Here is a 26,498-nt window from a genome sequence, read left to right as displayed (position 1 = left end):
TGTGATTTAGGATGTGATCACGGGAACGTGACTGCTGAGGGAACAACGCTTTTGAGAAGAAAACAGAGTCCTGATACAAGCCCAGTAGCCATGGCAAAGAGAGAGGTGAGTGCTGCCTCTGCACTCAGAGGGATTTCAGTGGAGCTGCTCAGGGTCAGCTTTGGGTTTGATCTTCTTCGAGCTCAGCCTGCTGGTGTGATGGAGGTGAAGTTAATGCTAATACATATTTATGAAACTGCCTTGCAGTCACTCCAAAATCCTTTTCCTTTGCTTTTCAACCTTGTCTAGGAAACCCAGAAACTTATTGTGGGAGGAGAACTGGGGCCACAGGCAGAAAGCTGATGCTGAGTGTTAGCTTTGTTTCCCAACCACATGAGCAGTATCTCCAGGGAAGGAGATGGCCAGGTTACTGTAGGGATCTGGTGTGGTCACTATGTACATGTGTAAAAAAATCAAAGCAAGGAAAACCAGAGGCATTGGCAAGATTTTGGAGATGGTGGCTCAGACAGGGAGAAGGGATGCTGAGAACAGCATCATTCTGCTGTTGCAAGGCTCTGCAGGTTGGTACAGGGTTGTCTCAGCAAACAAGGTGCTGAGGAAAGAGAGCTGCTCAGAATTTTGCTTCTCCTTTGAAATGCTCTCTTTTCCCATGCACAAAGAAGTCTGGGTAAAACGAACTTGTCAAAGTTGGAATTATCTTACTGAAAGCCTGCTTCAGAAGGACATGCTCCAGGTTGGGTGTTCAGGGTAACTGCAGCTCTGGCTCTGGGAGAGTAGAAGGCAAAAGCTAAACAAGCAGAAGACATTTCCAGCCCCAGCTGTGGATGTCAAAATAGGTGCTTGTGCTGCAGAACAGATGTTAGATAGCTGATGAGATTTTGAACAGCACATTAGTCTGTGTCCTTAAAACTTTGTCTGCTGACAAAAGTGTCCTTTTAGGAGTAGGAGCTTGGGAAGTATCTCTATCTTAATGTCTCTCTGTGGGGTGAATTTGAGCAGCTTGGTGGGATGTCTCTGTGGTGACCAGACACCTCCATTCAGGTATTCCTGCTAATGCAGGACTTGGGTCATCTTTCCAGACAGTAAAATCTGAGTGAAAATAATGCCAGGCCAATGTAGACTCATTTAGAGTAAAAACCTCCCCAGGTCCCATCCTGCCATCTGGTACACAGCCTTCCTCTTGGAGCTTTGCTTAGTTTCCACTACAGAGCCTGAAGAGGTAGAAAGACTCAGAATTGGTGTAAGTTCACCTAGACCATTTTCTCACCCTGGAAGTTCTTTTGGCCAGAGAATCACAGTTAGGTCAGAAAAGACCTGTGAGGTCATTGAGCTTAACCTGTGACCAAAAACCACCATGTCAACCACACAATGGCACTGAGTGCCACGTCCAGTCTCTTAAACATCTCCGGGGCAGTGCCTCCACCATGTCCTTGGGCAGTCCATTCCAATGTTTCATCACCCTTTCAAGTGAAGAAATTCCTCCTAAAGTGCAATATAAAATCACCATGCAACCTTATGCCAATGCAGTGCTGGGCAGAAGAGGTTGCATCCCCCCAAATTCAAAGCATCCCATCCAGCATGCTGTTTCTAGCTGATGCAAACCTGCTCTGAGCGCCTGCTTTGTGACCCAGCCACAGGCTGGGTTCTGCCCCAGGTGCTTCCACTGGGATGGGTGTTCAGCCTGGCCCTGCTCGCCAGGCCCCAGCTACAGCTGCTGGTGCCAGACCATCCCTTGCACTGTCAAGAGACAGTGAGCCCATGCCATGCAGTTCTGTGTAGTTATTTGAGGAAACTGGAATGTGTTATTTCCAACCACTGCCCCCCTCACCACCCCAGGACAGCACTGAGCTTTGAGCTCATTATGCTTTGAAAAACACCCACAGATCCCAAACGTGTCTTTCACCTCATGCAGAAAATAGAGCTTTTTAAAGTGAGGTTTAACATATATTTGAAAAGATAGTGTATTCCTTCTTTCTTCTGTGTAATGATGGTCTTAACTGAGTGAATTATTTATACTTTCACAGAGAAAATCTCAGAACCACAACAGCTTACAGACAGTTGGGTTTGTAAGTGTTGGTGCTATTTCCTCTCCAAGTAGGGTCAGAGAGAGCAAGAAACCTGTTGCTGGACTTTTCTTTGAACTCACTGAGCACCTAGTTTTATGTTTAAATTATTTCATGCCACAGTAATAGCACAGAGTGCGCTGTTTATACAGCACCTGGTCCCCTGGTGATGGGAATGCAGCATGTGCTGGGTGTGGGAAGTAGCAGAGGCTGGATGCACACCCCAAACTCCCCTTTTCAGAGACTTCTCCAGACTCCTCTGTGAAAACAAGGAGCCAAACTCACCTTATTGAGAACAAGCTGTTGGAAAAGGCTGAGGGATGTGGCACAGCTTCCCTTGCTGTGGACGAGCCAGGAGGGGTGGTCTCACAGCTGCCGGCTGGGTGGTTAAAAATCACCACCAGTTCCTGCACCACCTGCTCAAAATTATCTCCAGCAGATCTCTCTGTTGCTGCTTCCTACTTGGAGGGTGCAGCCTCCTGCTGTCTCTCCGTGCTGGCTCCTTCCCATGGCAGCTCCACGTGGATCAGGGATGCTCCAGGAGCAGCAGAGCCGAATGACCCAGAGCACAGTGGGAGTGTGGGTGGGCGAGGAGGGTGCAGACAGTGAGCAGCACAGGCTGGAGTCTCAGCCTCTCCCCACCCGACCCGAATAGCCCATGTTTGCACGGGGAGGGGCTGTGGGAAGGCGGGGACAGCAGTGGCCAGGGGCAAGCCCTGGAGTGCAGCTGCGGTGACAGGGCAGACAGATGCTCTCAGCCCGAGGAGCAGGCTGAGCCCCCCATGCTCTCCTAGAGCCCTGCTCCATTTGTCAGCATTACCCGAGTCTTCATTCCCACTACTGCTCTGCTTCTGATTTTAAATAGCACAGTATGACAGGAGCATCACATCCCAAGTGATGAACCAGCATTTTTACTGTGGAATTCCCTATTTACCTACTTTTAACTACAGCACCTCCTCTTGTTCTTTATCTGATGAGAGCAATCTTTTTCCACCGGGAATCAGGTGATAAGCATTTAATCTCCTGCTTCAGTTTTCTTTGGGCTCCTGCATCACTGACATTGTCATCAGTTGTTCCTGCACTCAGTTATGAACAAAATGCTTTCATGCCACAATTTGTTGTCTGGTTGAGGAACAGGCATCTTTGGCAATAGAAAAATTCATAGCCATTACTTAATGTGTAAGTAGAAATCATATGGATAATGTGAATGTACGTTGTAATCTTTCTGTGTGGACAGCAGGCAGGAAAACATGGAAGCAGCTGTTGTGGTGTAATCCCAGCTGGCAACTCAGCCCCACACAGCCATTTGCTCACTCCCCCCACGTCGGGATGGGGGAAAGAATTGGAAGGGTAAAAGCAAGAAAACTGAGTGGGTTGGATAAAGGCAGTTTAACAGGTAAAGCAAAAGCCACGTGCCCAAGCAAGGCAAACCAAGGGACTCATTCCCCACTTCCCATGGCAGGCAGTGCTCAGCCATCCCCAGGACAGCAGGGCTCCAGCACCTGTAACAGTGACTTGGGAAGACAAACACCATCCCTCCAAACGTCCCCCCTTCCTGCTTCTCCCCACATTTATATGCTGAGCGTGGTGCCATATTATGGGATATCCCCTGGGTCAGCTGGGGTCAGCTGTCCTGGCTGTGTCCCCTCCCAGCTCCTTGTGGAGCCTCTTGCTGGTGGGTGAGGAGCAGGAAAGGCCTTGGCTCTGTTAGTGCTGCTCATGATAATGAAAACAGCCTTGAATTATCAACACTGTTCTCAGCACAAATCCAAACCAGAGCCCCATACCAGCTTCTGTGAAGAAGATTGACTCTACCCCCACCCAAACCACCACATCCCCCAATTTTCAGCCCTGCAACCACAGTTACAGGAGGAAAAGGAACTTGCTGTGCTTTTGGACCTTCGCTAGGAGTCACAAACCAAGCGAGCTAGGGTCCATGTCTCCCTCTCTCTGCCTGGTAAGGCTGGGTGAGTGCTGGGGGCAGTACACTTGAGAACAGGGAGCGCCAAGTTTGCCCCTAGAGTGGTTTCAGATCAGATCCTGCTCCTGTCCCCACCAGCCTGCCCCTGACAGGGGCTGGCTCTCAGCAGTGCTGCACCAGGCCGTGTCTGTCTGGGGAAACCAGGCTGGTGCCTGCTGGGCAGTGATCATGGCACCCCCACATCTCCCCTTCCCTTGCTGCCAGGGCAGTAATCCAGTTCTCCAGCAGAGGCCTGGACACAGCATCTGGTGGGGACAAACCTGAGCCCAGGGTGACACTGTTATTTTTTTCCATCACTGAAAAGTCATCTTTAACCATTCTCTGTCCTGTGCAGTTGGTTCAGTGGTAATTTCCCCTTGACCTCTTGCAAAGTGGTTGGGCTGGGAATAAAATAATGGTGCTGTCCACATCCTTTACCTTGTTCTTCCTTAAAAAATTCCCAAACAGCAAGAAAGTGGAAAGGAAAACCAGCTCCCTTTCTTATAAGAAACACCTTTAATTTATTGAGGGCTACACCTGGGGCATTTTCCCATGAACCAGGGAGGATCAGAGATTTGCAGAGCTCCTGTAAGGGCTGAGACAGGCTGAACTCTTCCTGCCCTCCTTAGTCCTTGGTTGCAATGTCTTGGTACCCACTCCAGGCACAGAAAGTTGGGCCCCATCCTCATCACAGGTACAGAGCTGGGCTCAGGCATGCCTCAGAAGGGGAGGAACGTTAAATATTTCTGCTCTAAACCTTTCACCCTTTTCCTCCGGGTGCAATTGATCTGGGACTAATTGAAAGCAGGTTTTGGCAGTGCTGTGGCAGAGCCGTCTTTGACACAAACCTCAAAGAACAGCTATTATATTAAAGTTGCTTAGAAAGCATCACCTGCTCCATGCGCTGAGATGGCAGAGAGCCCTGGAAACCTGGAAAGCTTTGAGTGCTTTGTTTCACATGGGGTCAGAGAGAGGATGCTGCTGTGGAGCCAGAGATGGGGCAGACCTGGTCAACAGCTGCCAGCCCAAGGCATTTCATGGGAAACCCCCATACAAAGCCTTTCCTGGCTTTGGTCCTGCTGGCCTTGATGGGGCTTTGCCTTCCCTCAGAGCTGTTCAGGGTTGCTGCTGGCACCTGGAGGTGTTTGTCTGTCTGTGGTAGGGACCCTCAGCTTTTAAGGGTTCCTTGCAGCCTCTGTGGCACCTCCTGGTAAATAGGGTGGGCTCTGTCCAAGCCAGTTACCAGATGCAGCTGTTGGCAAAGACAAGTCAAGGGCACTTCCCTCTGGGGTTTTAAATCTTGCTGTGGAGGAGTGGAAAGGCTGTTCAAGAGGGCAGCAGATGAAAAACTCCTCCATGGTGTGTTTTTTGTCTGGTGTCTGCAGAAGGACCTCCTGGCAGCTCCCAATATGGCCGTGTCAGCACCAACTGAGTGCCCAGCTGCTCCCCCGGGGCTGTGGGACATGGCAGGGCATGCAGGGTGGTGCTTCTTCTTTAGGTGCTTTGGAGGCAAGCTATAGGTATGTCCTTCCACACCAGGTGGGGAGAAGATGCGTTCAGACCTTCATGCTGCCCTCAGCATGGTGCAGGCTGGATGGGCACTGCATCCCTTGAGCATCCAGTGTGTGGCCAAGCAGGTCCCAGTGAGGGCTCACCTTCTGCTCACCAAGATGCCCTTTTGGCCCTGCCCTACATCATGGTGCCAGTGATGTCTGCTGGGAAGGAGCCTGATGCAGGCTGGTTTTGCCGATCACATTTTCCTCACCAGCTCCGTCACTCCTGCTGGGTGTAGAGCTTATTGGATACCACTGCCAAATAATTTATCTTATTCCTAGTAAGCCTTGAAATCGAACTGCAACAGACACCTGCTGCTCATGCGGCTGCCGTGGCGTACAGAACCACGGTGTTATCATGTGGCTTAGAGCCCAAGTGAGGTGTTGCCCTGAGCTGCAGACTTCAGAGCTTGCACTGGGGCTGTGCTCCCTCTCCTGCCCTGTCCCAGGGCACTGGCTGGAGGAAAGGGCAGAGCTGGGGTTGTCGTGGGGCTGAGGTTCCCAGCAGGGCCTGAGGGCAGCGTGGGTGCTGGAGCTGCACCGGTCAGGACAGCAGTGCCCTGGCTGTAGTGGAGGCTTTTAGGCATTTCCCTTAATAGGTTTCAAACACAACTACCATCAGTCCCTCCACAAAGAGAAAGTCTTCATTATGCAAATTCTCATCTTAAAGCTTTATTCATGTGCTTCCTGGCAGGCTTTCCTTTAATCTCAAGAGCGAGGTTGCTTGGAATTACCATACACCCTTGTTAATTGCATTTAAAAAAAAATTCAGCAGAGGTTGTTTTTGCCATAATCAAGAGTGATTTTTGATTAGTACTTCTGAAAATCAAAATGTTTCTCTGAGAACAGAGAGCAAGGACAGCAGCATTCCCTCATCCCCTGCAAGGAGTAGGGATTATCCCAGCTGGGGGAATGTGTCCCACCGCTCTATACTGGTCATGCCCTGGGCTGGATTGCTGTATCCCCAAAATCATCTGTTGGTCTCACTGCTGTGGTGAATGGAAGGAGCTGTTTCTCCCACACTTTGCTTCCCAGCAGAGCCCTTCCACCCCTTGCCCTGGTGGGCTTCTGACAGCTTGTTTGTGCAGGGCAGCCAGTCTTCCCTGGCAGCAGCTGTGGAGATAAATTGGAAGTTCAAAGTCTGCTTGTCAAGGCAGAGCTACCTTGAGAAGGAGGTCTGTGCTGAGGAGGCAGCCTGGCCTCTCTGCAGGGAGCAGTGCAGCTGCACAGAAGCTGCCTTTAGCCACCTGCTCCACTCTGGTAGCACTGCTGCCAGACACTGTCTGTGACACCCCAGCTCCGAGGAGCACTGCTCTCCCTACACACAGGGAACTGTGCTTTGGCCTTAGCAGTCAGCAAGAATTTGGGATTTGCAAATAAGTTTCCCACCCATTTGGCAGTGGCCGGGGCCAGTGCCCAGACAGCAGTGAAGGCATTGGCGGGTGTTAAGCTCTGCTCTGTCCTGACTGGGATCTGCTCTGCTCTGGCCGGTGGTGTTGTGCTGTCGCCTGCACCAGGAGAGGTCCCTGGGGACACTCGGTGCTGCCCTAGGCACCCCAGCTGCTGCAGGGCAGACCCATGCCCATGGAGGAGCAGCCGTTTACTCCCCACAGACTTCTGGGGCTGTGACTCTGCTGAGATGGCAGAAACCCCACTGCGAGGATGCAGCCCAGAGGTCCAGCAACACGGCTCTGCTCCCAAAGCCCTCCTTCCCCAGTGCCCTGCCCAGAGGTCCCAGCACAGCTGTGAGTGCCCAGCCTCAGGCCCACCCACCCGTGTGTGCCAACATCATAACGTGGAGCCAGAGAGATGAGGTTGGTCACTGGGGATACCCTTTTGGCTACCGCAGTGCTTGCTTTCCTGCTTTCCTCCTGCTCCTCTACCCGCTGTGTTGCTCCTAAGGTGGATGCAGTGCCCATCCAGCCTGCACCATAAAAGTCAGGCTGTTGGAATTACTTTCTGCTGCCCTTGTACCTGCTTTGCATTCTCCCGTAATCTCCCGGGCTGTCAATCTCATACCGTCGCAGGCTCTCTACTCCCAGGGAAGCTAAACACATATATATTGCACAAAGGGATCTGTGGGCTGGCACTAAAAATGGAATACACCTCGCTCTGAGTACTGCAGACAGCCTGGCAATATACTGGGTGTGAATTATGATACTGTAATTCAAGCTTTGTCAAACAGAGGGGCTTAATTAGAATATATATATAATTGTAACAACTAAAAAGCTGACGAGTACAATTGTGTGTTTGAGCTGCCTGCTACAGAAAATAATGAGGAGAGAATACATTAAGGCACAAAAACCTTCTACCTTCAAAGAGCAGCTAGCTCTGATTAAAAATACCCCCAGCAAGGTGAGGGGACTCAGCAAGAGGTGGGGGAGTCTGCAGTGCTGGCTCGGCCATAACTCTCACCCCTGTCCTACAGCTTCTGCTGGACACAGCTGCAGCCTTGAGGTTTCCCCTCCATCCTCCAAAGACTCTGGCTTTGGGGGATTCATATTGGGTGCCATGTGATGTCCCAGCTTGGTCTCTGTGGATTGCCAGATTAAATAAAAATATGGAAAACATATTTCATTTGCCTATTCCCCCCTCACCATAGAGCTGCAGTCCCATGGGTGCTCCACTGCCCTTTTCTGGTGGCCCATGGGGCTGGAATTGCTCCCAGTTGCCCCAGGGAATGTGCGTTTTCTCCCAGCACCCAAAGAGCAGAGTTCTTCCAAAGACCCAGTGCATGGGTGGGGAAAAACTTGACCCGAACTAGCCTAGTCATCAGCCCTGACAAGGATTCCATACTGCTCCCCAGCACTGAGCAACCAGCAAAGGGGGGTTTTGTGTATCACTGCTGTTGTGGCCCTGTAACAGGTTTGTAGGTGGGGATGTCCTATGGGGGAGGTGACATGTCAAGGCATGCACAACCCTGACTCTGCTTCATGGGCACAAAACTCTGCTGCAGCTCAGCAGCTCGTGAGTGCTGATGTGTAAGAATGGGCCTCAAGGTCTCACGAAAAGTATAAACCCTTACTGTGAAGATACTCTGTGCTGTGCATGAGTTCCCATCAGTGGGCTTTGGAAGCTCCACTCCTGCAGTGACTGTGGAACAATGTCAGGGCCCCAGGAGCAAAGGGATTGCACAGGACAGTGCAGGGACAGTGCCTCTGAAAAACTGCATGTGCCCGGTAAACAAAAATACCAAGAGATGGTGGGGTTTTCAGTGTCTGGTCACAAAGTATCAGATTTGTTACCACTTAATAACAGAGTAAAAGAATGAGGAGAGCATTCCATTCTTACCTGTTGAAGGGAGCAGGGGAGTTTGTGTGGCTGTGATGGCAGCACTCGGTTATTGATCTATAAAAGGTCTAATACATCTCTGTAACACCCTTTGCATGAAATACAGATGTTGTCAGCTTCAATTAACTGGCAATCTACTATTAATCCTTGCTAATGCCTGGGGGAATCTGGAAAAGGATGTTGGTTTGCCATGGGCAGCGTTGGGAAAGCCCTGGGTAACGGGCTATGCCAAGCACTGCCGCTCCATGGGAAGGTTTTGCTGGGCAATTCAGTGCATCCACAGTTTTCCCATCCCTCACTTGGGCAACATTGCCTCCTCTCCCGCCAGGCGGGGAAAGCCCCCAGGATGCAGCTCCAGCCCAGGACTCTTCAGCAGTTGTTGTTTACCTCAGCCCTATGAGGACAGAGGGCCCTGAGCACCTTTTGTCCCTCCTTGGCCCCCTCTTGTGCCAGCTGGCTCTTTGGAGAGTGGTTTTGGAAGGGGCATCCTCCTCTCATCCTGCGGGGAAAGTTGCCAAGGGAGCTGTCACCAAACGGACACCAAAGGGAGGTTGTAAGTGCTTCTCAGTTGGCAGGTCCAGTGAGCCCCCCAAAACCAGGTGGAGAGAGCCCATTTTTTGGGACGCTGTGTTCCCTGCCAGGCCCACGTCCCCATTGCGGGGACATCTCTGTGCAGCCCCACATTATACCCCCACAGCCCTTCATTCGAACGTGTGAGCTGCACACACCCTGCAACTGTCCACTCCTCCACTCAGTGTTTGGGCTCCTGCACTGAAGGCGAGCGTGGGGAGGATGCACTAACACAGGGCTCAGCGTGCAGCAAGTCAGTGCCTTAATGTTGACTTAATCGTGGAGAGCAGAGGGAGCGAGGGAGAGGGAAGGGAGGGCTCCTGGCATGTTGATGCGAGTTGGTGCTGCCACCACATCCCTCCTGCCAGCTCACATGGTGATGGAACATTTTCCTTGTTCACGTTGGTAACGCTTCTCATCCCACCAAAGATGCAACATGGGCTTCCCCTTCTGGCTATTTTTAAGCATGCTTTTAAATAGAAAGACAAAAATGGTGGAGTCCTGTTAGTTCCTGGAAATCCAGTAAAGACTGGGGAAAGAGCCATTAAGGGAAGGGAAGACTGCACAAAATTGTTAGACTGACAAGGCTGGGGCAGTTGGCCAGGACAATGATGAGTGTGTTGAGTCTCAGCAGAGATGTTGGTGGTTTGGCAGCCCCCTGTGCAAGCCCTGGAGCTGGGCAGGTGCTTTTCAGCACTGTGGATGGTCTTGCACATTTCTGACTTTGCTCCTTCACACTGACAGAACACTTGTTAACCCTACGGCTTCACCTAGGCTGTCAGAGCAGGAGAGCAATGCCTGTCTCACAGTGCCAGTATTTCACCAGCAATAAGGCCCAAGAGGGAAAGATTTTGGGAAGGGAGGAGGGAGTCTGAGGGTGGCAGACACAGCCCTGCTGTGCTGAGCAAGGGGCTGTTCCGCCTGCGTCTCCCTGTGGATTTCACACGGGTTTTCCCTGCATCGCCTGCTGCTGGCCGTTCCTCCAGGCTCGCAGGGAAGTGTTGGCATCATTCAGCTCGATGAGAAGCACAGCGTGGGCTGGGACACTCATTCTTTACACACCCCCTCTAGCAGGGCCTACTGTCGAGCCTTTGCAGGGGGGAGAAGCCCACAGCGACTTGCCAGCCCCTGCCCCTGCACACAGATCACATCCATCGCCCCCAGGGCTGCTGAGTGTACGTTTCACAGACGGCAGATGAGATGGGAGGTGATGTGTGAGTAAGGAACCGGAACTGCAGCTGTTGCAGTACTTAGTGACCACTCTCAGTGAAGTTTCTCACTGAAACGCTGATACCTGCTTTCTGATGGACTGGTGCCTTCCCATTGTTATTGTCCTTGTCAGTAAAGCTTTAAATTTATTCATGAAGCACGCTGGAGCTCAGGTGGCAATAGCTAAATCCATTTAGCAGTAGGAATAAGAGGAAAGCCATTTTAATGTTCTCTTGCAGTGCTGCAGTACTTAGCAAACCCAAAGGATATTAATTACTCAGCATGCTCCGAGATGTAAAAGCATGAATTTATCAAGACAAATACATTCAGAACTAGGGTAAGTCAACAGTAATTAATGCCATGCAAAAAAGAGTCAGAGAAAGGAAGGATTAGCTGGCCCTGTTGCAGGAGAACATGATTTAGCCCTGAGTTATCCCTGGGATATGGGACTGGAGCTGTAGTGAGGCATCTCTAACAAAAAAAATCTGCCTGTGCCTGTCACGTATATCCCTGGGATGGGGATGGGGGTTTCGTCCTGGTTCACGTTTCCAAGACAGAATGATGCAGGCAGCCTCTGAAATGCTAAGTCGTGCTTGGCAGCCAGCAGCAGCTTTTTAATGCAAAGCCTTTGATGTTGGAAGGCTTGAGAAGAAGAGGGGCATAGGGCTTTTTTGTTTGCCACCGAATTTGTCTGCACTGTCCCAATGTTTTCATGGTGTTTAGCAATCATATAATCATGAGCACAGCCAGAGATGAGTGGCAGCTCAAGAGATGAATTGGTAGGTTGTCCTTGACAAATTTAAGCATAACATGTGTCTTTATACCACATCCATTAGGGCAGACAAATGGAAAATACAGAGATGGCTGCTCTGCATTTAACAGTCACGGCATTTGGAGAGGGCTGATGTCTTCCTTATCACCAGTGTTGGGTCAGGCTTGGAAAAAAACAGCAAAAAATGAAAGCAATTGGAGCAAACAAGTCTAGCCATGCCTTATTTAAAGGTGATTTACTCTGTGTGGAGCAAGTATAGCCAGTGCTGATTCTTTGTCTCCAGGTCATGGGGATAACACAGATGACTTCAACCTAGAAGATGCCCTGTTTGACCCCGTCACCAGGCGACGTAAGTCACATTTATGTATTGTTTTGAAGAGGAGAAAACAAATAGGTGTTAATAGATGCAGTTTGTTCTTTGGGATCTGATGCTGGTGGGAGGGTGGTAGAGGATACAACTGCCTTATCCTCTCTGCCTGGGAGACACAAGGTCTGGGTTGCACACGTGGTGCTGGGGACAGTCCTGGAGAAGCTGCCTGCTGACCAGGTGCCCTTTGCTTGCTGGTTCCTGCTGGAACCACAGAGGCACAGCACACCTGTGCTCTGAGGCAGCAGTGAACTTGCCCTTTTGGCTTCCTTGCCTCCCTCAGTAATGCCTACCAGCAGGCCTGGCCCTGTTGGCCTGGCACCAGTGCATCATGCCATCCCTCCCCCAGCTGGGAGAGCAGCTCGCTGAGCCCGGCCAGGCAGGGGCAGCGCCGGGCCCTTCCCTGCTGCTGCTGCAGTGTGCAGTGCCTGGAAAGCACACGGTGCCTGAGGTCACTGCTCTGCCTCACTGCAATTCAGTGTAGCCCATCAGTCAAAGGAAACTCACTTCCTCAGGGGGTGCCCCACTGCTGGCATGCAGTGTTCAGTATTTTGGTGTTTTACACCCCAAGGACAAAACCTGACTGCCAGCATAGCAGCTGAGGGATGGGAGGAGGCTCATCTCCCTCGCTGGGAAATGTCACATGCCTTACCTCAGTGCCAAGGGCTGAGCTCCAGACCATTGTGCACCCACACACATCTCTGGCTCCATTTGCTACCCAGCCACGGAGATGCTGTGGCAGAGCTGCAAATGCCAGCACCCAGGAGCCCTCACTGCCCAGCATTCCCCATGCAGTTCATGGTGGCTGTCCCCAGACTCAGCACCTGGCAGGGCACCAGTGGGAATTGCTCCACGGGTGATGCCAGGCTCTGGGATCAGGCAGAATATACCCACGTGTATGGAAGGGAAAGCTGTAACAGTGCTTGCAACCTCTTGTTCTATAGTCTAACAACAGACAGACACTTGTGCTGTGTTACTTTGGAGTTTAAGTGGAATAGAGGGTGCTCTCTGCAGCTCTCCTCCATCGGATAGGCCGTGGGGTATCAGGACAGGTCACAGGGCTGATGCAGCTCATCTAGGATTTTGCAAAAGCCCTTTAATACAGCATGTGAGGAGACCTGGTTAGAAATTACTAATGGCCACCTCAAGTGGAGGGAAAGTGGTGTTCTCCAAGCTGGAGTTCCTGCAGTGAGGGAAGGGAGAGGCAGCACTGTCCCCATGGCCTCCCCAAGTGCTGCATCCCACTCTGGATTCATGTCAGCCCCAGAAAAAAGCAAACCAAGGGTCTGGAGTTGGGTCACATCAAACCATACCAACATGCTGGAAATGAAGCCCAGTAACACCACTCCAGTCTAATGGATATTAATGGGAATGGAGCAGCCACAGCTCTTGCTCATAATTTATTCATATACTTGGTAATGCCAGCCACTATTAATAGTTAGTGGTTTCCATATTGCTTCCTCCCCCCACCCAGTGGCTGTCTGTAGCTTGTTTTAGCCCAGGAGCAGCCAGGGGAGGCTGGATTTGGGTATCAGGGTATCACTGAAAGCTGACAGGGAACCTCCTGTGCACAGCACAGCATGGGAAGTTGTCATTGGACTGACTGACCAGGCCAGGGACACCAAAACATTGGCAGCTCACTGCTGTTTTCCACTTTGTTTTGTACAGCATCTGCCCTTCCCTGTGTGCTGCTGGATCCTGGAGCCTTAGAGCAGATTGTTGTGGCTCCCTGCTCTCTACCAGCTGGGGTGGGATGCTGGCTTAGCTCAAGACAACAGTGCCCTGTGGAGCACTGGGCTCCGTATTCACCCCTGCGCTGTCCTGATCCCTGTGGCCACACATTGTGTGCAGGGTGTTTATGACCCTGTGCCCTGAGTTTACAAATGCAGGTGTCAGAAAGCTGTGGTGAAATCTTTGCATTCATTCTCAGTCCAGACGTAACATTTCGTGATGCCTATGACTAACACTTTTCCTCCCCATCTGTTTTGTCACAGCCACTCCCAAGAGTCCCAGAAAGCCAGCAGGTGGGACAGGTGAGACCTTCTTGAATGCACATCATCTCAGCTCAGTGTGGGGTGCACTTCCCGTGGGATTGAACTGTGTGAGCCCCCGTGGGCTGCCCGTGTGTGGCTGAGTGCTGCTGCCTCAGCAGCTGCTTTGGGACCCCTTTACTTGCCCATGGGGAAGCTGGAGCTGGTGTGTGCACCTGCACTGTTCCTGTGCAGCCAAAGAAATGCAATATTGATATTTCTGTCTGTGCTGAAGGTGAGTGGCAGTGGAGCATTTACAACCAAGGCACAATTTTGCACACTTTGCAGTATCCTAATGGAGAAGACACAAATCACTGCTCAGCTACACAAGAGCTTTTGTTCCTGTCTGCATGGCACCTACTAGCTTTCCTTCCAGGAGGAAGTCCAGAGGATATTTTCCTTCCTTTTTTTTTTCCCCAAGATATCCCTAGCCTCCACACAAAGTACCATCTTGGTGACACTTTCCCATCCAGGGGAGAATGGGTCTCTTACTGTTGGTGCACATCAAATGTGCTGTCTGGCCAGCTCCCAGCAGTGCCACAGTTGAGGAAGCTGCCTTAAATTCACATGAGTTTCGTTGCCAGCAGCTCCTCTGGCTCAGTTTTGGCCAAAGAGTCCCTGTTAAATATAGCACGGTCACAGGAGCTGAAGGGTTGCTCAGTTCCGCTGGAGGAGCCTGCAATAAATTGCATCAGAGGAGGGCTCAGAAGTAAATCCACTCATTCCTGCATGAGGATCTTGGCACAAACTTGAGTAAATTCAACTGTCTGGCTCCTTGGCCACCATGGTCTTTGGTAGGGACAAGAAAAGCCAAGTGCCAGAGGCACACGCAGGGCTTCAGTGCTTGGATCACAGCCCAAACGAGAGGTCGTTCCAGCCAGTAAACTCCCCCTGGGAAATGGACACATGTGGAGGCTGAGGCTTTGTCTCAGCCAGTTGCTTCTTCCCCAGGGAGTGTTTTTTGGATGAATGATAGCACTGAGAGGCTCCTGCAGTAGATTCCTGTGTCCTGGCACCTGTCTCTGCATGCCCTGCTCAACTCAAGGTCACTCACAGGCAGCTGGACAGGGAGCAGCGTCCCAGCCACTGGCTTGGTTCCACAGCCCCTTCTCATCTCCCCAGCTCTCAGGAGATGCAGCAGGCACCAGCAGGACTCCCCCAGAAGTGAATTACTTTGGGATTGCTGGGGCTCGGCAGCAGCCACAGCTTGGATGGGGAGACTGAAATGGTGGCCAGGCTTTTCTGAAGCTTTTGTGATAGGTCACGATTGAGCAGCAAAGTGGCTGGACGCCCTTTCCAGCTCCAGCCTGATGTGGGAGGCCCTGGCAATGGTGTAGCACCATTGCACAACACCCACAGAATGGGATGTGTGCCAACAGCCTTGTGCTGTCCCCGCAAACGGGAGTGTAACAATTCCTTCTCTCCTGCAGACTTCGATTTGGCTGATTACTTTGACACGCCCGTGGAGACTACCACCAAACCAGCCAAGCCGACTCCCAAGCCCTTCCCCAGGCCAGGGAAACCAGGTAATGCGGAGTCCTGCAGGCTTGAGCACCTCCAGGGCACCCGGAGTGTTCTCTGGGTGCCCCCAGTATCAGCTGGAACTGTGTGAAGACCAGAGCACTGAGCTGGCCCAGTGCAGCCCCAGACTCCCAGCAGGGTGGGGGTTTCCCCACACAGCACTCACCTGAACCCACCTTTCAGAGGGTAACATCATTTTGGTCTTTTTGTTTTCCTCCCTTCAGACAACGGCTTTTGGGATGTCATTCGCACCACCACGACCAAGCAGCCAAAAACTACAAGAGCTCCTCCTAAGCGTAACCCAGGTGAGAGTCATCTCCACAGCCCCTGCTGCTTCACTCCGGCCCTGCCACTGGCACAGGGGGAGGATTTGGGATGAGCCATGATGGTGGCACTGCCCTCATCCTGGTATTTCCAACCTCTGGTCTGTTTGCTCACCTGAGACACCTCGAGAAAAAAAACTGAGTATCAAAAGCCACAGAGAGGATAGGACATCTGAGCATTACCCTGTGTTTCCCAGGGGACCTTGGTGGTTTCTGGCCCACCTTTTGTTCCCCTGCTTGCTGGAAGGCTGTGAGCTGGTTGTGCTCCCTGTTATGGCACAGGCATGTTGGACTGCACTGGCAGACACCCACAGGCTCAGGGCACCCTGTCAGCCGAGCATTTTGCTGCCTGCCCAGGCAGGGCTTTGGTTTGAATCAGAATAAACTCAGGAGTGCACAGGTGGGACGGCTGAGGAGCTCAGTTGGCTCCATACTGGGTTTTTAGCTGCTGTTTGTCAGAGACAATATCCTCTGTCAGCCAGGCAGCTCGGGGGACCAACTGAGCATTCACAGAGGAAAATAGCTCCCAAGGAATCAAGTCACAGGCCATTCCAGCCAGCAGGTGAGCATGGTACAGCCACTTCCCTCCCTTCCAATGGCTGGGCCCTCGGGGCACAGTTTGGCTCTGACTTTTCCTACTGGCCTCATTTATCTAATTGCCTGGCACTTCAGCCAGGGGGACCCTGTTCCTGCAGGAAGGACATGGTATTTCCACCACAGCAGTGTGGGGGCATGGAACAGGATGGGTTTGGAAGATCTGCCATGAGGCCCCATAGCAGAACTGGGAAATGCTTGTGTCTGGAGCTTCATCTCTTTCAACAGTATTTTTCCCTGATTAATTAATTAATTAATTAATTGCAGAGTTCCTCAGCCTGTCACCACATTGCTAACCCTGGTCTTGTTTTCTAGAAAAGGATCCTATGGATTTCGACTTGGCTGACGCCCTTGATGATAAGAACGATAGGAAAGATACTGGGAGGCCGGACGTAAGGCCAGGTGAAGGTAGGCTGACCTCTCCTCTCTGTCCTGTTTGCTACCAGCCCTGCTGTTCCCTGGGGCCTGCAGGAGATCCTTCCCAGCCTGACACCATTCCCCCCAAGAGATGGGATAAAGAGAAACAGGTGCTGCCAGGTCTAATGTCCTGCCCGCTGCCAGCATCCACTGCCCCTGTCCTGCCTGCTCAGAGTGGGGACATTTCTACAGGCAGCTTGACCGTGGGGAGTGAAGGAGCCTCTTCCTTAATGGTCCCTGGAAGAGGGGAGCTCTTCCAAACAACTTGCTCCATGTGTGTGTGCAGGTTTTTTCCCCCCAGGGTCTCTTCTGATGCATTAAGTTGCAGTGGTTGAGTTCCCCCCATCCCCATACCTGACAGCTCTTTAACCGAGGGCATGAGCTGCTGGGAGTCACACTAACTGCCAAGGTGTAAATCTAGAGCAGGCTCAGGTCCTGGCCTAACACACCCTGTGGGCTGGGAGGCTTCTTTTTCCATCTCTGAAGTACTCCAGTGAATGAATCATTTGTCTGTGAGGATTGTTCCCCTGAGCACTTGAGCTGGGAAACAGACTTTGCACGGCTGGTTTATTGATGTTGAGATGGCTGTATACCCTGCTCACACACATAATTAACAGGCAGGTATTTCATTACATTGTATTAACTAGGTGACTTGTCTGCACTTTGGTATTCTGGGCTTGCTGAGTTTTCAGGCTCCTGCAGGAAAGGTTGAGGTGTTGAACTGCTGGAACGTGGCACTGGCCACAAACCAGCACAAGTTTCCCCCAGCATCGCTGCTCCCTGGACTGCCTGGGACCTCTCCAGGCTCTGGCATAGTCAGGGCTTTCATTCTTTTCACACTCATTACTAAGCCCATAAATCTGTTTTTTGGGGTAAGCTGATGAATAAGGCAGTCTCTTCCAGTTAAGGCAAAGGAAATCCTTCCCAATGCAGGGCATCAGAGGAGGAGCCTTTTGCTGTCTCGCCGTTGGGTCTCTGCTCCCATCACTCACCGTGCTGCACCCCAGGGCTCCTTCTGGGACTGGAGCTGAGACGTTCAACAGCACCACTCATTCAGCTGTTCAGACCGTGTTTCTCTGTACTTACCCTGCATTAATTAGACTTGTCCACTACAAGATAACTTTTTCATGTGTACCAAAACGTGCTGGTGCTCCATTTTTCCCCTGGACTGTTCTGTCCCTCTGAGAAGGATAAGGGTCAGCTCCTGCCAGCAGGACCCCAGGCCCAGCTGGTGCAGGCAGGGGCTCACTGATCCACAGCAGCATGGCCACGGCACACACAAACCACTTCTTCCTGCCTCCTCCACTCTCAGCCAAGGCTGACCACCAAAACATTGAATGAAATCTTAAATTATCAGTTATTTGTGATTATCAGTCATCATCACTCCTAAAAATCACTCATTTCAGTTAAAAAAAATAATACAGTAGCATTTAAACTAGTAAATTATTACCTCTTCTATGACATTAAAGTAATTCAGGGTTACCATCTGGTAATTGTGAGAAGCAGTACTACTTTTTGACCAGTCCCAGTTCCCAAGGGGGGATGCAGCAGCCCATGATCCCAACCTCTGGCCCAGCTGTGGCTCCCTCAGGTGCCAACCATTGCTTGTCCCTGTTCCTTTTAAAGGATTTTCAGACGATGACCTGGCCAGCATTGTGGACGGTGGCTACAGCCCAGACAAGAAGAAGGGTAAGTGGTGACCTACATGTGGTTATTTTCTTTAGCAGCTGTGGCTCGGGGTTACCCCCAGCTCCTAGAAGGAGCCCTGTACAGACAGTGCTCACCTCCATGGCGAGGGCAAAGGGGCCTCAGCCTTGGAGCCAAGGGAAAAGTTCTTGTCTTCTGTGGTCACACCTGGTGCCAACCATTGGAGATGCTTGGTTTTGATTCCATGGAGGCTCTGCAGCTCCAGCTGCCACCAGGGCAGATGGGACGTGTGTCTCCCCATCACCTTGAGAGCACCCTGGTGCCATGCATGGCTACATGCCTTCATTTGCTTTTCACCACATGACCACCGATGTCTGGAACAAGGGGGAAATCCAACAACAATCGGATAAGCCATTCACAAGCATCCACAGCATTAAATATTAAAAGCAGTCACATAAAGAGCTGAACACCATGAGCCTAATCAACATTTAATAAATCCCTGTGCCAAGGACAAGATGCATCAGAGGCATTAATACAATGATGACCTGCTTCCATAAATCAGGATGTAAGTGACTCGGCAAGGACTGCAGTTTCCAGTGGGAGCAGCTTCTCCTCCCAGCCCAGTTTCTCCAGGGAAGGTGATGTCAAAATAGACTTCAAGCCGATTGAGGGTTCCCTGACGTGATGGAGCTCAGCCAGTCACCTCCCTGTGGTGGCACCCATGTGCTGTGTAACACTCTGACAGCCCTTCAGGTGTTCCCTTGACACTAAGCAGAGGGGTGAGGCTAATTGTCAGACACAGGCAGAGGTGTCCCATGCAGAGGATCCCACAAACCCCCCCCCATGCACACACAGAGGGAGAGGAGCAGCTTCAAAGCCCTCAGAAGCAAAACCAAGCAGCCCAGTGGAGTCTGGGGCAGCAGAAATGCTGCAGCCCATGGAGGCACCTGCCCACTCCCAGGCCAGGGCTGCCCTGCCACCCCTCTCCTGTGTGTCCCCTCCCTCGCAGCACAGCAGTGGGGCACTGACAGGATTGTGTCTCTGCAGGTGCCAGTGGCAACACCGACAACGACTACAGCGGAGGTGGGTGTCCCGAGGATGGCGAGAGGGGAGGGGTGGTGTGAGTGCCCGTCACAAAGCTCTCTCTGTGCCCCACAGTGGCAGAGACGGGGACGATCGCCGGCATCGCCAGCGGCCTGGCCATGGCGCTCATCGGGGCCGTCTCCAGCTACATCTCCTACCAGCAGAAGAAGTTCTGCTTCAGCATCCAGCGTAAGTCCTTCCCTGAGCACGCCAGGGCACACAGCAAGCACACACCTGTTTCACCCTGAGCCCCACTGCCATTCTCCACCCAGGGCCCCCATCTGGCAGAACAAAGCCCCAGCCACAGATCCTTGAGCTCCCCCATGTCAGACTTTGCACAGACAGGAACCCACCAGCAGCAGCAGCCCCAGGACACACTGCCACCCCCAGGGCTCACACTGCCCCTCACACCCCACACAAACACAGCCCAAGATCAAACCATCAATACCAAACACAGTAAATATGGAAAAAAAAAAAAACAAACCCAAAATAAACAAACCAACCCCCCCCCCCCCCTCCCAAATCTCAGCAAACAGTAAAAACTGACTGGGCTGAAAGGAAGGAAGCAGAGGCAGTGTCTGCATCTGGGGCTTCAGCCCACTGCACCCTCAGCAGGTATGTGACAATCACTGCAGTAAACTGCAAATTAAGCAGCAAAACTTACCATAAAACACCTTTTGCCTGAGCTGCCCCTTAAAGCTGCTTGGTGCAAGCATTTCAGGAGAGTCCTCTCAGCCTCAGCCCACAACACTCACCTGACTGTGGTGGGCTCCTGCAGCTTTTTATGAGAGGGAAGTTACAAGCAGCTGAGTTACAAGCTCTTTCTTTAAATTAATCAGTTGAAATCTCCTGTGAGTCCCATTTGCTCTAGGGAAAGGGTGTTTGGGGTTGGAAATTTCTGTTGGTATCGTGCTATTTTCCCAGTTGTGCCTGAAACAAACAGCATTTTGGTAAATTAGATCAGCAGGAAAAGTCAAAGGAATGTGATGGAATGAAACACTCTTATATATTCCCCCCCACTTGAATGATATTTTGGCAAGAATAAATAATAAAAAAAATGGAGTAAAGGCTTTGATGAGGAGGAAGATGAGAGACACAAAGCCCCAGAAAGGCAGCAGGAAATTAAAGTTAATTATAAAGGAGGATTAATTTAAGCCATCAGACATGGCATGCTGGGCTAATGTCAGGCCTTAGATGCATTGCAGTGCATGACAGAAATCTAAGAGTTGTCAGACGCTGCTTTTTACTGAAAAACATAAATTGCATTTGGTGTTATTCCAGCAAATGTCTGACCACTCACTTGATGCACGGAGGAACAGGCTCACTTCTTTCTCTGTCCTTCAGCTTTGAGTCTCTTCCGAGGAGCATTTGCTGATGATTCCTCTGAAGGATATGCACAGTGCTGCCTAGAGCTCTTCATCCCACTTTCTTTTCTTACACCTCACCTCATACTCGCCAGCCATGCCCTGGGCTGTGGCTCAGCCTCTTGGTGTGCCTGAGCTCTCGCTGTACCTGGACAGGATGGGAGCTGTACCTCTCCTGCCTCCACAGCTGGGCCAGCTGCTGCTTGCACTGTCCCTGCTGGTGTGAGGGCTTTATGGGGGCTTTCTAAGCCAGTTGCAGAACCCTTTTCTCCTGTGTCTTGGAGGCAGCAGCTGCCCCACTGCTGCCTAAGGCTCCCACCACACTTCTGTGGCTTGGCCCTGGCACCGTTCCCTGTGTCCCTCCTCCGCTGGGAGATTACAATGAGCCCTACCCAGACCTGGTGGTGAGGCACAGCCACACCCTGAGCTATATTTAGATGTGCAAACAAGTTAGAGATGCCTAAAAAGTGTGTGCTGCATGGTCTGATTGCTTCAGGCTTCATTTGCAGACCAGCACCTGAATCCCTTTCCCTGGTCCTTCTCCAATGGATGCAACAGTTGGCACAGCACTCCCACCTCTGCCTTTCCCCACAGTTGTCCCTCAGAGGAGCTGCTGAGGATACCTGAGGTCCATGGCACACCCCAGACTGGCTTAATTCACCTCCAGCTCTGAGGTGGACCACCCCTTTCTGGTGCCCACCCTCCTGCAGCCACCTCTGCTCACCAGTGCCCAGCCTTGCTCCATGGCCTCGGCTCCACTTGTTGATAATGTTGGAAACTTCTTTGCATTTAAAGAAGGGACTTATTTGCGATTTGACATCCCACTGGGACCCTGCTTCATCACCACAGCCCTGCTCTGAACTGCTTCTTGAAGCTCTGCATAACTTAAGGTTTTAATGAGGCTGTGGCACATCTCTGTGCTGAGGTGCAGCCCCCACACACAGCAGTCCTGTCCAGGAAGCCTTCCTCCCTTCCCCTCCCGCACTCCTCAGAGCTCAGCGCCTTAGACAGGAATTAGCTGGGCTGTCTCACGTGGTAAAGATGAAGCAGGAGCCTCAGACAAAAGAGCTGCTGCTGGAGCTCCAGGGGCACTTTGCAACGCAGCAAGTCTCAGCGCTGGCTGTAAGTTACCTTACTGGCTGCAAAAGTCTTCTGTGCTGCTGTCACTGCAGAGGTTTCAGAAAGGCGTCTGGGCTGTTACAGCTCCACGCCCATTATCAGAGTTTTTAAGGCATCAAAGCAAATAATTTTACTTTCTACCCTTCCCATCTCACTCTGTTTATTGTACTTCTCAGAGGGACTCAACGCAGAGTACGTGAAAGGAGAAAACATGGAAGCTGTCGTAAGCGAGGAACCCCAGGGTGAGAGCCTTGTATCCCTTACCCCTGCCTGCATCCCTCCACAAAAACAGCTTTACTGAGGGACTTCTTAAAGTCCCCGGTGCTGCACGCAGCTGCTGTGTCCCTTTGATGATGGCACCGCTTAGGTGATGCTACAGCTTTTGTGAAACACCCACCACCGTGCTTTACCCCTTTACTGCACACAAAGGAAAGCCTGGTAAGAGCCCAAGGAGCTCGTGCTGCAAACGATAGCAGTTAACATTTAGCTTTCATGTATCCAGCCTTTGAGAGTCTTGCACAAGAGAAGCGTGATCCTTCTTTCAGTGACAGACAATCAAAGCTGCTGCAAAGGCTTTTCCAGTGTCACATACAATCAGCCAGTGCTGGGCCCCCGTTGCTTGTGCCCTGGTTCCATCGTGTGCTATTGTACTCATGGGTTTTTTTCTTTCTCCCCAGTTAAATACTCTGTCCTGGAAACGCAGTCAGCAGAACCACCAAAACAAGACAGTGCGAAGATATAAAGCGTGACCCAGGGCTAGAAAATAATCAGTCAGCAGCAACAGAGATCTTACATGCTTGTAATTTAGCTTTTAATTTAATTTGACTCCAAAGCTATTTAATGTGTATTTAGGCTTGAACTGGCTTTTTATTGCTCTAGGCTTTAGGGTTAGACTGGTAGCATGTGTTTATTTTTTGTGAAGAGGTTTATGTTTACATCGAAGTAGTAGTGTAGGATTGGTGTGCAGCTGGATGGAAATCCACAGAGGGTACTTCAGCTGTGGTCAGTTTTCAGGAGCTTACAGGTATGAGGACAGTGAAGTGCCTGTAAATAGCAATCCAAAGCCAAACCCTGCAAAGCCCTCTGCAAAGCGCCTCCAGCCACCTTCTGCCTTCAGCTCCAGGCAGTGTCACTTCCAATGGTGGGGACAAAGCTACACATTTCCTGAGGGTGGATTGCAGTCCTTCGTGTAGCTACACCTAAAATGAAGTGCCTGGTCCTCGTGTGGGGCCTTGGGCTGAGCCAGGTGACTCCCTGCTCCCAAGCCAGGAGTTGAGGATGCTTCACCACCACCACCCAGCGCTCGGCTTCGAACCAAAGGACCTGATTTTCACACCAAGTTACTAATACAGTGGATAGTAGTGTGGGCAGTGTTCACTTTTACCAAAAATTTGAATGCTCCACTGTGCTGCACATCAGAATGGAACTGAAATGATACAATTTGTCTTAAGCTGCGCCAGGGGAAGTTTGGGTTAGACATGAGGAAAAAATTCTTCACTGAGTGATTGGGTACTGGAATTGTCTGCCCAGGGAGGTGGTGAAGTCATTGTCTCTGGACTTGTTTAAAAAAGACTGGACATGGCTTAGTTTGATGAGGTTTAGTTGATGAGGAGGTGTTAGGTCATAGGTTGGACTTAATGATCTCAAAGGTATTCTCCAACCTAGTTCATTCTGTGATTCTGTCATTCTGTCTCTGTGACTTGAGATACCTACGCTGTCACCAAAATTAAAGCTGTGTGCATATGGAGGCTTTCAAGGACAGGTACAGATCTCAGTCACACTAGAACAAGTGACTGATTTAACCCAAAAGAACATAAACAAAGACTGTAATGCTCAGTACAACAGAACTCAAGCTTAACAAGACACAGTCCATTCCTTCGTTTATCAGCAACTATCAGGAATGCTCCCAGAGGCAGAAAAAAGATTTAAGCTTCGCTCTTTGTGTCACTGGCTAACCTTTAAAATAGGCAGTACCTCCTGAGAGGACAAATCCTCCATCACTGTCCTGCATGGGGTTCCTGCAGCTGCCTGGAAGCACTGGGCTGTGAGTGGTGCTCAGCAGGACACTGGGCTGCACTGGGACCGTGCACACGCAGCCCCTGCCACGCTGCTGAACTGCTGCCTGCCTACACCTGACCTTCACCATCTTGCAAGAATTTCTGTTTCAATTTCTAATCCGTCCCCAGCAACCTTTTTGACTGCTGCTAAAATACGGATAACTGCCACTTTCCAGTACGTTTTTCCAAATCAATGATTGCTTAAAAAGCATGCTCTCAAGTGAAGGAAATTTCACTTTACATGGTGTAAGAAGTACTCACGATTTATATACAAACCTGATTGTGAGCATTTTGTACGGGTTTGCAAATTCCGTATTTTATGAGCGTGTATTAAGAAAACCAAGCCTTTCAGTAAGATGTACAAATTCACAGCTTTCAGGTAGACATGACTTCCAGAAGGCCTTGCCAGGAGGTGAATCAGCCCAGGAGCATTGCTGTCTAACAGCTCCATTTGGAATGAAATTGCCTAGTAACTTGGTTAAGTATTTTGCAATAGCTGCACAATTCTTTATGCTCTTTTTAACACTTGCATTTTTAAAGCCTTATACTAGCTCTGGCAAAACAGCTACAGTGGTTTATAAGGTGCCTCACAACTATTCAGAATGCTTAGGCTACAACAATACTGCTCTGAACTAGTGCTGCTTTGTTTTATGAATGTCTGGAATAGGAAAGAAATGTTCATTATTGGCTCAGATAATGGAAGCACAGGAAAGAGATGGGATACACTGTTTGCTTACTCCCAGAGAAGGGTTTTCATGGAGGAAGTGTGCTCTGCAGAATTGGCAGCAGGAGCTCAGATGCTGGCTAAGCCACACAGCTGAGTTTGTGTATCTCCAGTCCCAAGCACCAGCACTTGTTTTTTGTTCTTACCCAAACACATTTGAAAGCTGTAGCATGAAATGTGTTTTCTGTAAGTTATTGTAGATGAAGTGTTACAACAGGGCATTGATGATGACTAGAAGCTGTTTTCCCAGCTTAGATCTAGTGCCCATAATTTCTCCTCTCACTTTTCCAATGATGGTGTCAATAGTCAGTGTGGTTTAAAGAGTACAGCACCTACCCCTCCTCTGGGAACTCTTCCACCAGGGCACAGAGGGAGCACAAGTCTAAATCAAAAAGTCAAAATCCTACAGGTCACAGATTTAACAAGGAAAGCCAACAAGCTGTTTCACTGGAAAACCCACCCCAGTTTTTGGGACTCAGAAGCTGCTGCTTTGCTCAAGGCTCTTCTATAATGTTGGTGACTACTTAAAACTTAGTGTAGTGTGTAGGTATGTGGAAATCCATAAATGCACAGTGAAAGAAGTGTTCCAAAGTGAATAGTGACAGAATTCAAGATTTCTTTCTCTAGGGTTTCAAATAGGAAAATACTTGCAAATTCTGCAGTAGAGAAATTAGGCTTGGCCTTCTCTTCAAAACTGAACAAAAGTCAGAGTCTTAGTGATAAATGTCAGCAAAGGCTCAAATGATTTTTTTATTTGCTGTTTGTCCTCTCTTCCATCTGAACTGCCACCAGTCTCTGAAAAACAGTGAGTTTATATCATCTATATTTTAGGCATTATAGCAACAGAGAGGTTTCGTGTGTATTTTCTTAGTAGTGATCCAAGTTCTGGAACAGGTGACCCAGCGCTGACCTCTACTTTCACTTAATTACTATTTATTCACTTTAAATTGGGATATGGATTTTTAAAAAATCCTGCATTTAAGCTCTGTATACATGGCATGAACTTTCTCGTCCTTTATTAAAAAAGGCAATAAACCACTAGGAAATTGGTTTGCTTTTTTTTTTTTAAATGAGTCCAAAACCTATATATACGGATGTCCTGAGAGTTTTTGTACTATGTATGCTGTGAGCTCTTCTCATGACACCTCACTTCTAAAACTATTTTAAATGGCAATAAAACGATTCAGAAAAGGTTTGTCAAAGGTTTGACAGAGAAAAGAGAGAATTGAAAGAATTCAGCTGGCTCTTTTCATGTTTATTCTTTCAATTACTTGCATTTTACTTTGGCAGTACTTCATTTCAGATTCCTCAGCTGAGAATACTCTGACACAAATTTCAGATCTTTTTGGCACTATAAACTCAGTCATTTTCAAGCAATCCCACTAATGAACCCTTACAAGTGCTCCACTGTCATCCTTAACTACTCATTTGTTGTGATAAAAGTGGAATTAGTCCCTAATACTGTTTCAGATTCTGAAAGAGAATGAGTCGGCAGGCTTAGGCTTTAAAAATTGCTTCTCTAACAGATGAGGTTGAGGAACAAATGAAGTTCAGAAACAACAGGGTTGTGAAACTGGAGAACTCCTTCTTTTGAGTGCTTCTAACTAGAAGCAGGACAGATTCCTTGCTGCTGAAGAAGTGACCTGTACCAAATGAAGGTTGAATGTTACGCTGTAACAAAATACATTTTGTTAATGTGCGTGTAAGGGTCACGGGGGGGATGAAAAACAGAATTTAACTACCTTTGGAAAACACAAAATAAACCAAGTTGACTAGAAAGACATTTTAGACTTGATTTTTTTTGTATGGTTTTTTTGTTTGTTTGTTTGTTTGT

General features: G+C 50.0%; 1 protein-coding gene across 1 annotated transcript in view; it reads left to right on the top strand.

Moving 5' to 3' along the window:
* Positions 1-26,447, top strand: part of CD99L2 (CD99 molecule like 2) — a 30,927-nt gene extending 4,480 nt beyond the window's left edge. The window contains exons 2-11 of the mRNA XM_053955515.1: positions 11,702-11,767; positions 13,780-13,818; positions 15,246-15,341; positions 15,561-15,641; positions 16,569-16,661; positions 18,297-18,359; positions 19,365-19,400; positions 19,476-19,589; positions 22,060-22,125; positions 22,561-26,447. Of these exons, the coding sequence (XP_053811490.1) occupies positions 11,702-11,767; positions 13,780-13,818; positions 15,246-15,341; positions 15,561-15,641; positions 16,569-16,661; positions 18,297-18,359; positions 19,365-19,400; positions 19,476-19,589; positions 22,060-22,125; positions 22,561-22,625 (719 nt within the window). The 3' untranslated portion in view covers positions 22,626-26,447. The remainder of the gene's footprint in view (positions 1-11,701; positions 11,768-13,779; positions 13,819-15,245; positions 15,342-15,560; positions 15,642-16,568; positions 16,662-18,296; positions 18,360-19,364; positions 19,401-19,475; positions 19,590-22,059; positions 22,126-22,560) is intronic.
* Positions 26,448-26,498: the final 51 nt, after the last annotated feature.

This window comes from Vidua chalybeata, chromosome 14 (assembly GCF_026979565.1).
Source record: "Vidua chalybeata isolate OUT-0048 chromosome 14, bVidCha1 merged haplotype, whole genome shotgun sequence".
Taxonomy (NCBI): Eukaryota; Metazoa; Chordata; class Aves; order Passeriformes; family Viduidae; genus Vidua; species Vidua chalybeata.
This window is presented reverse-complemented; position numbering and strand designations above follow the sequence as displayed.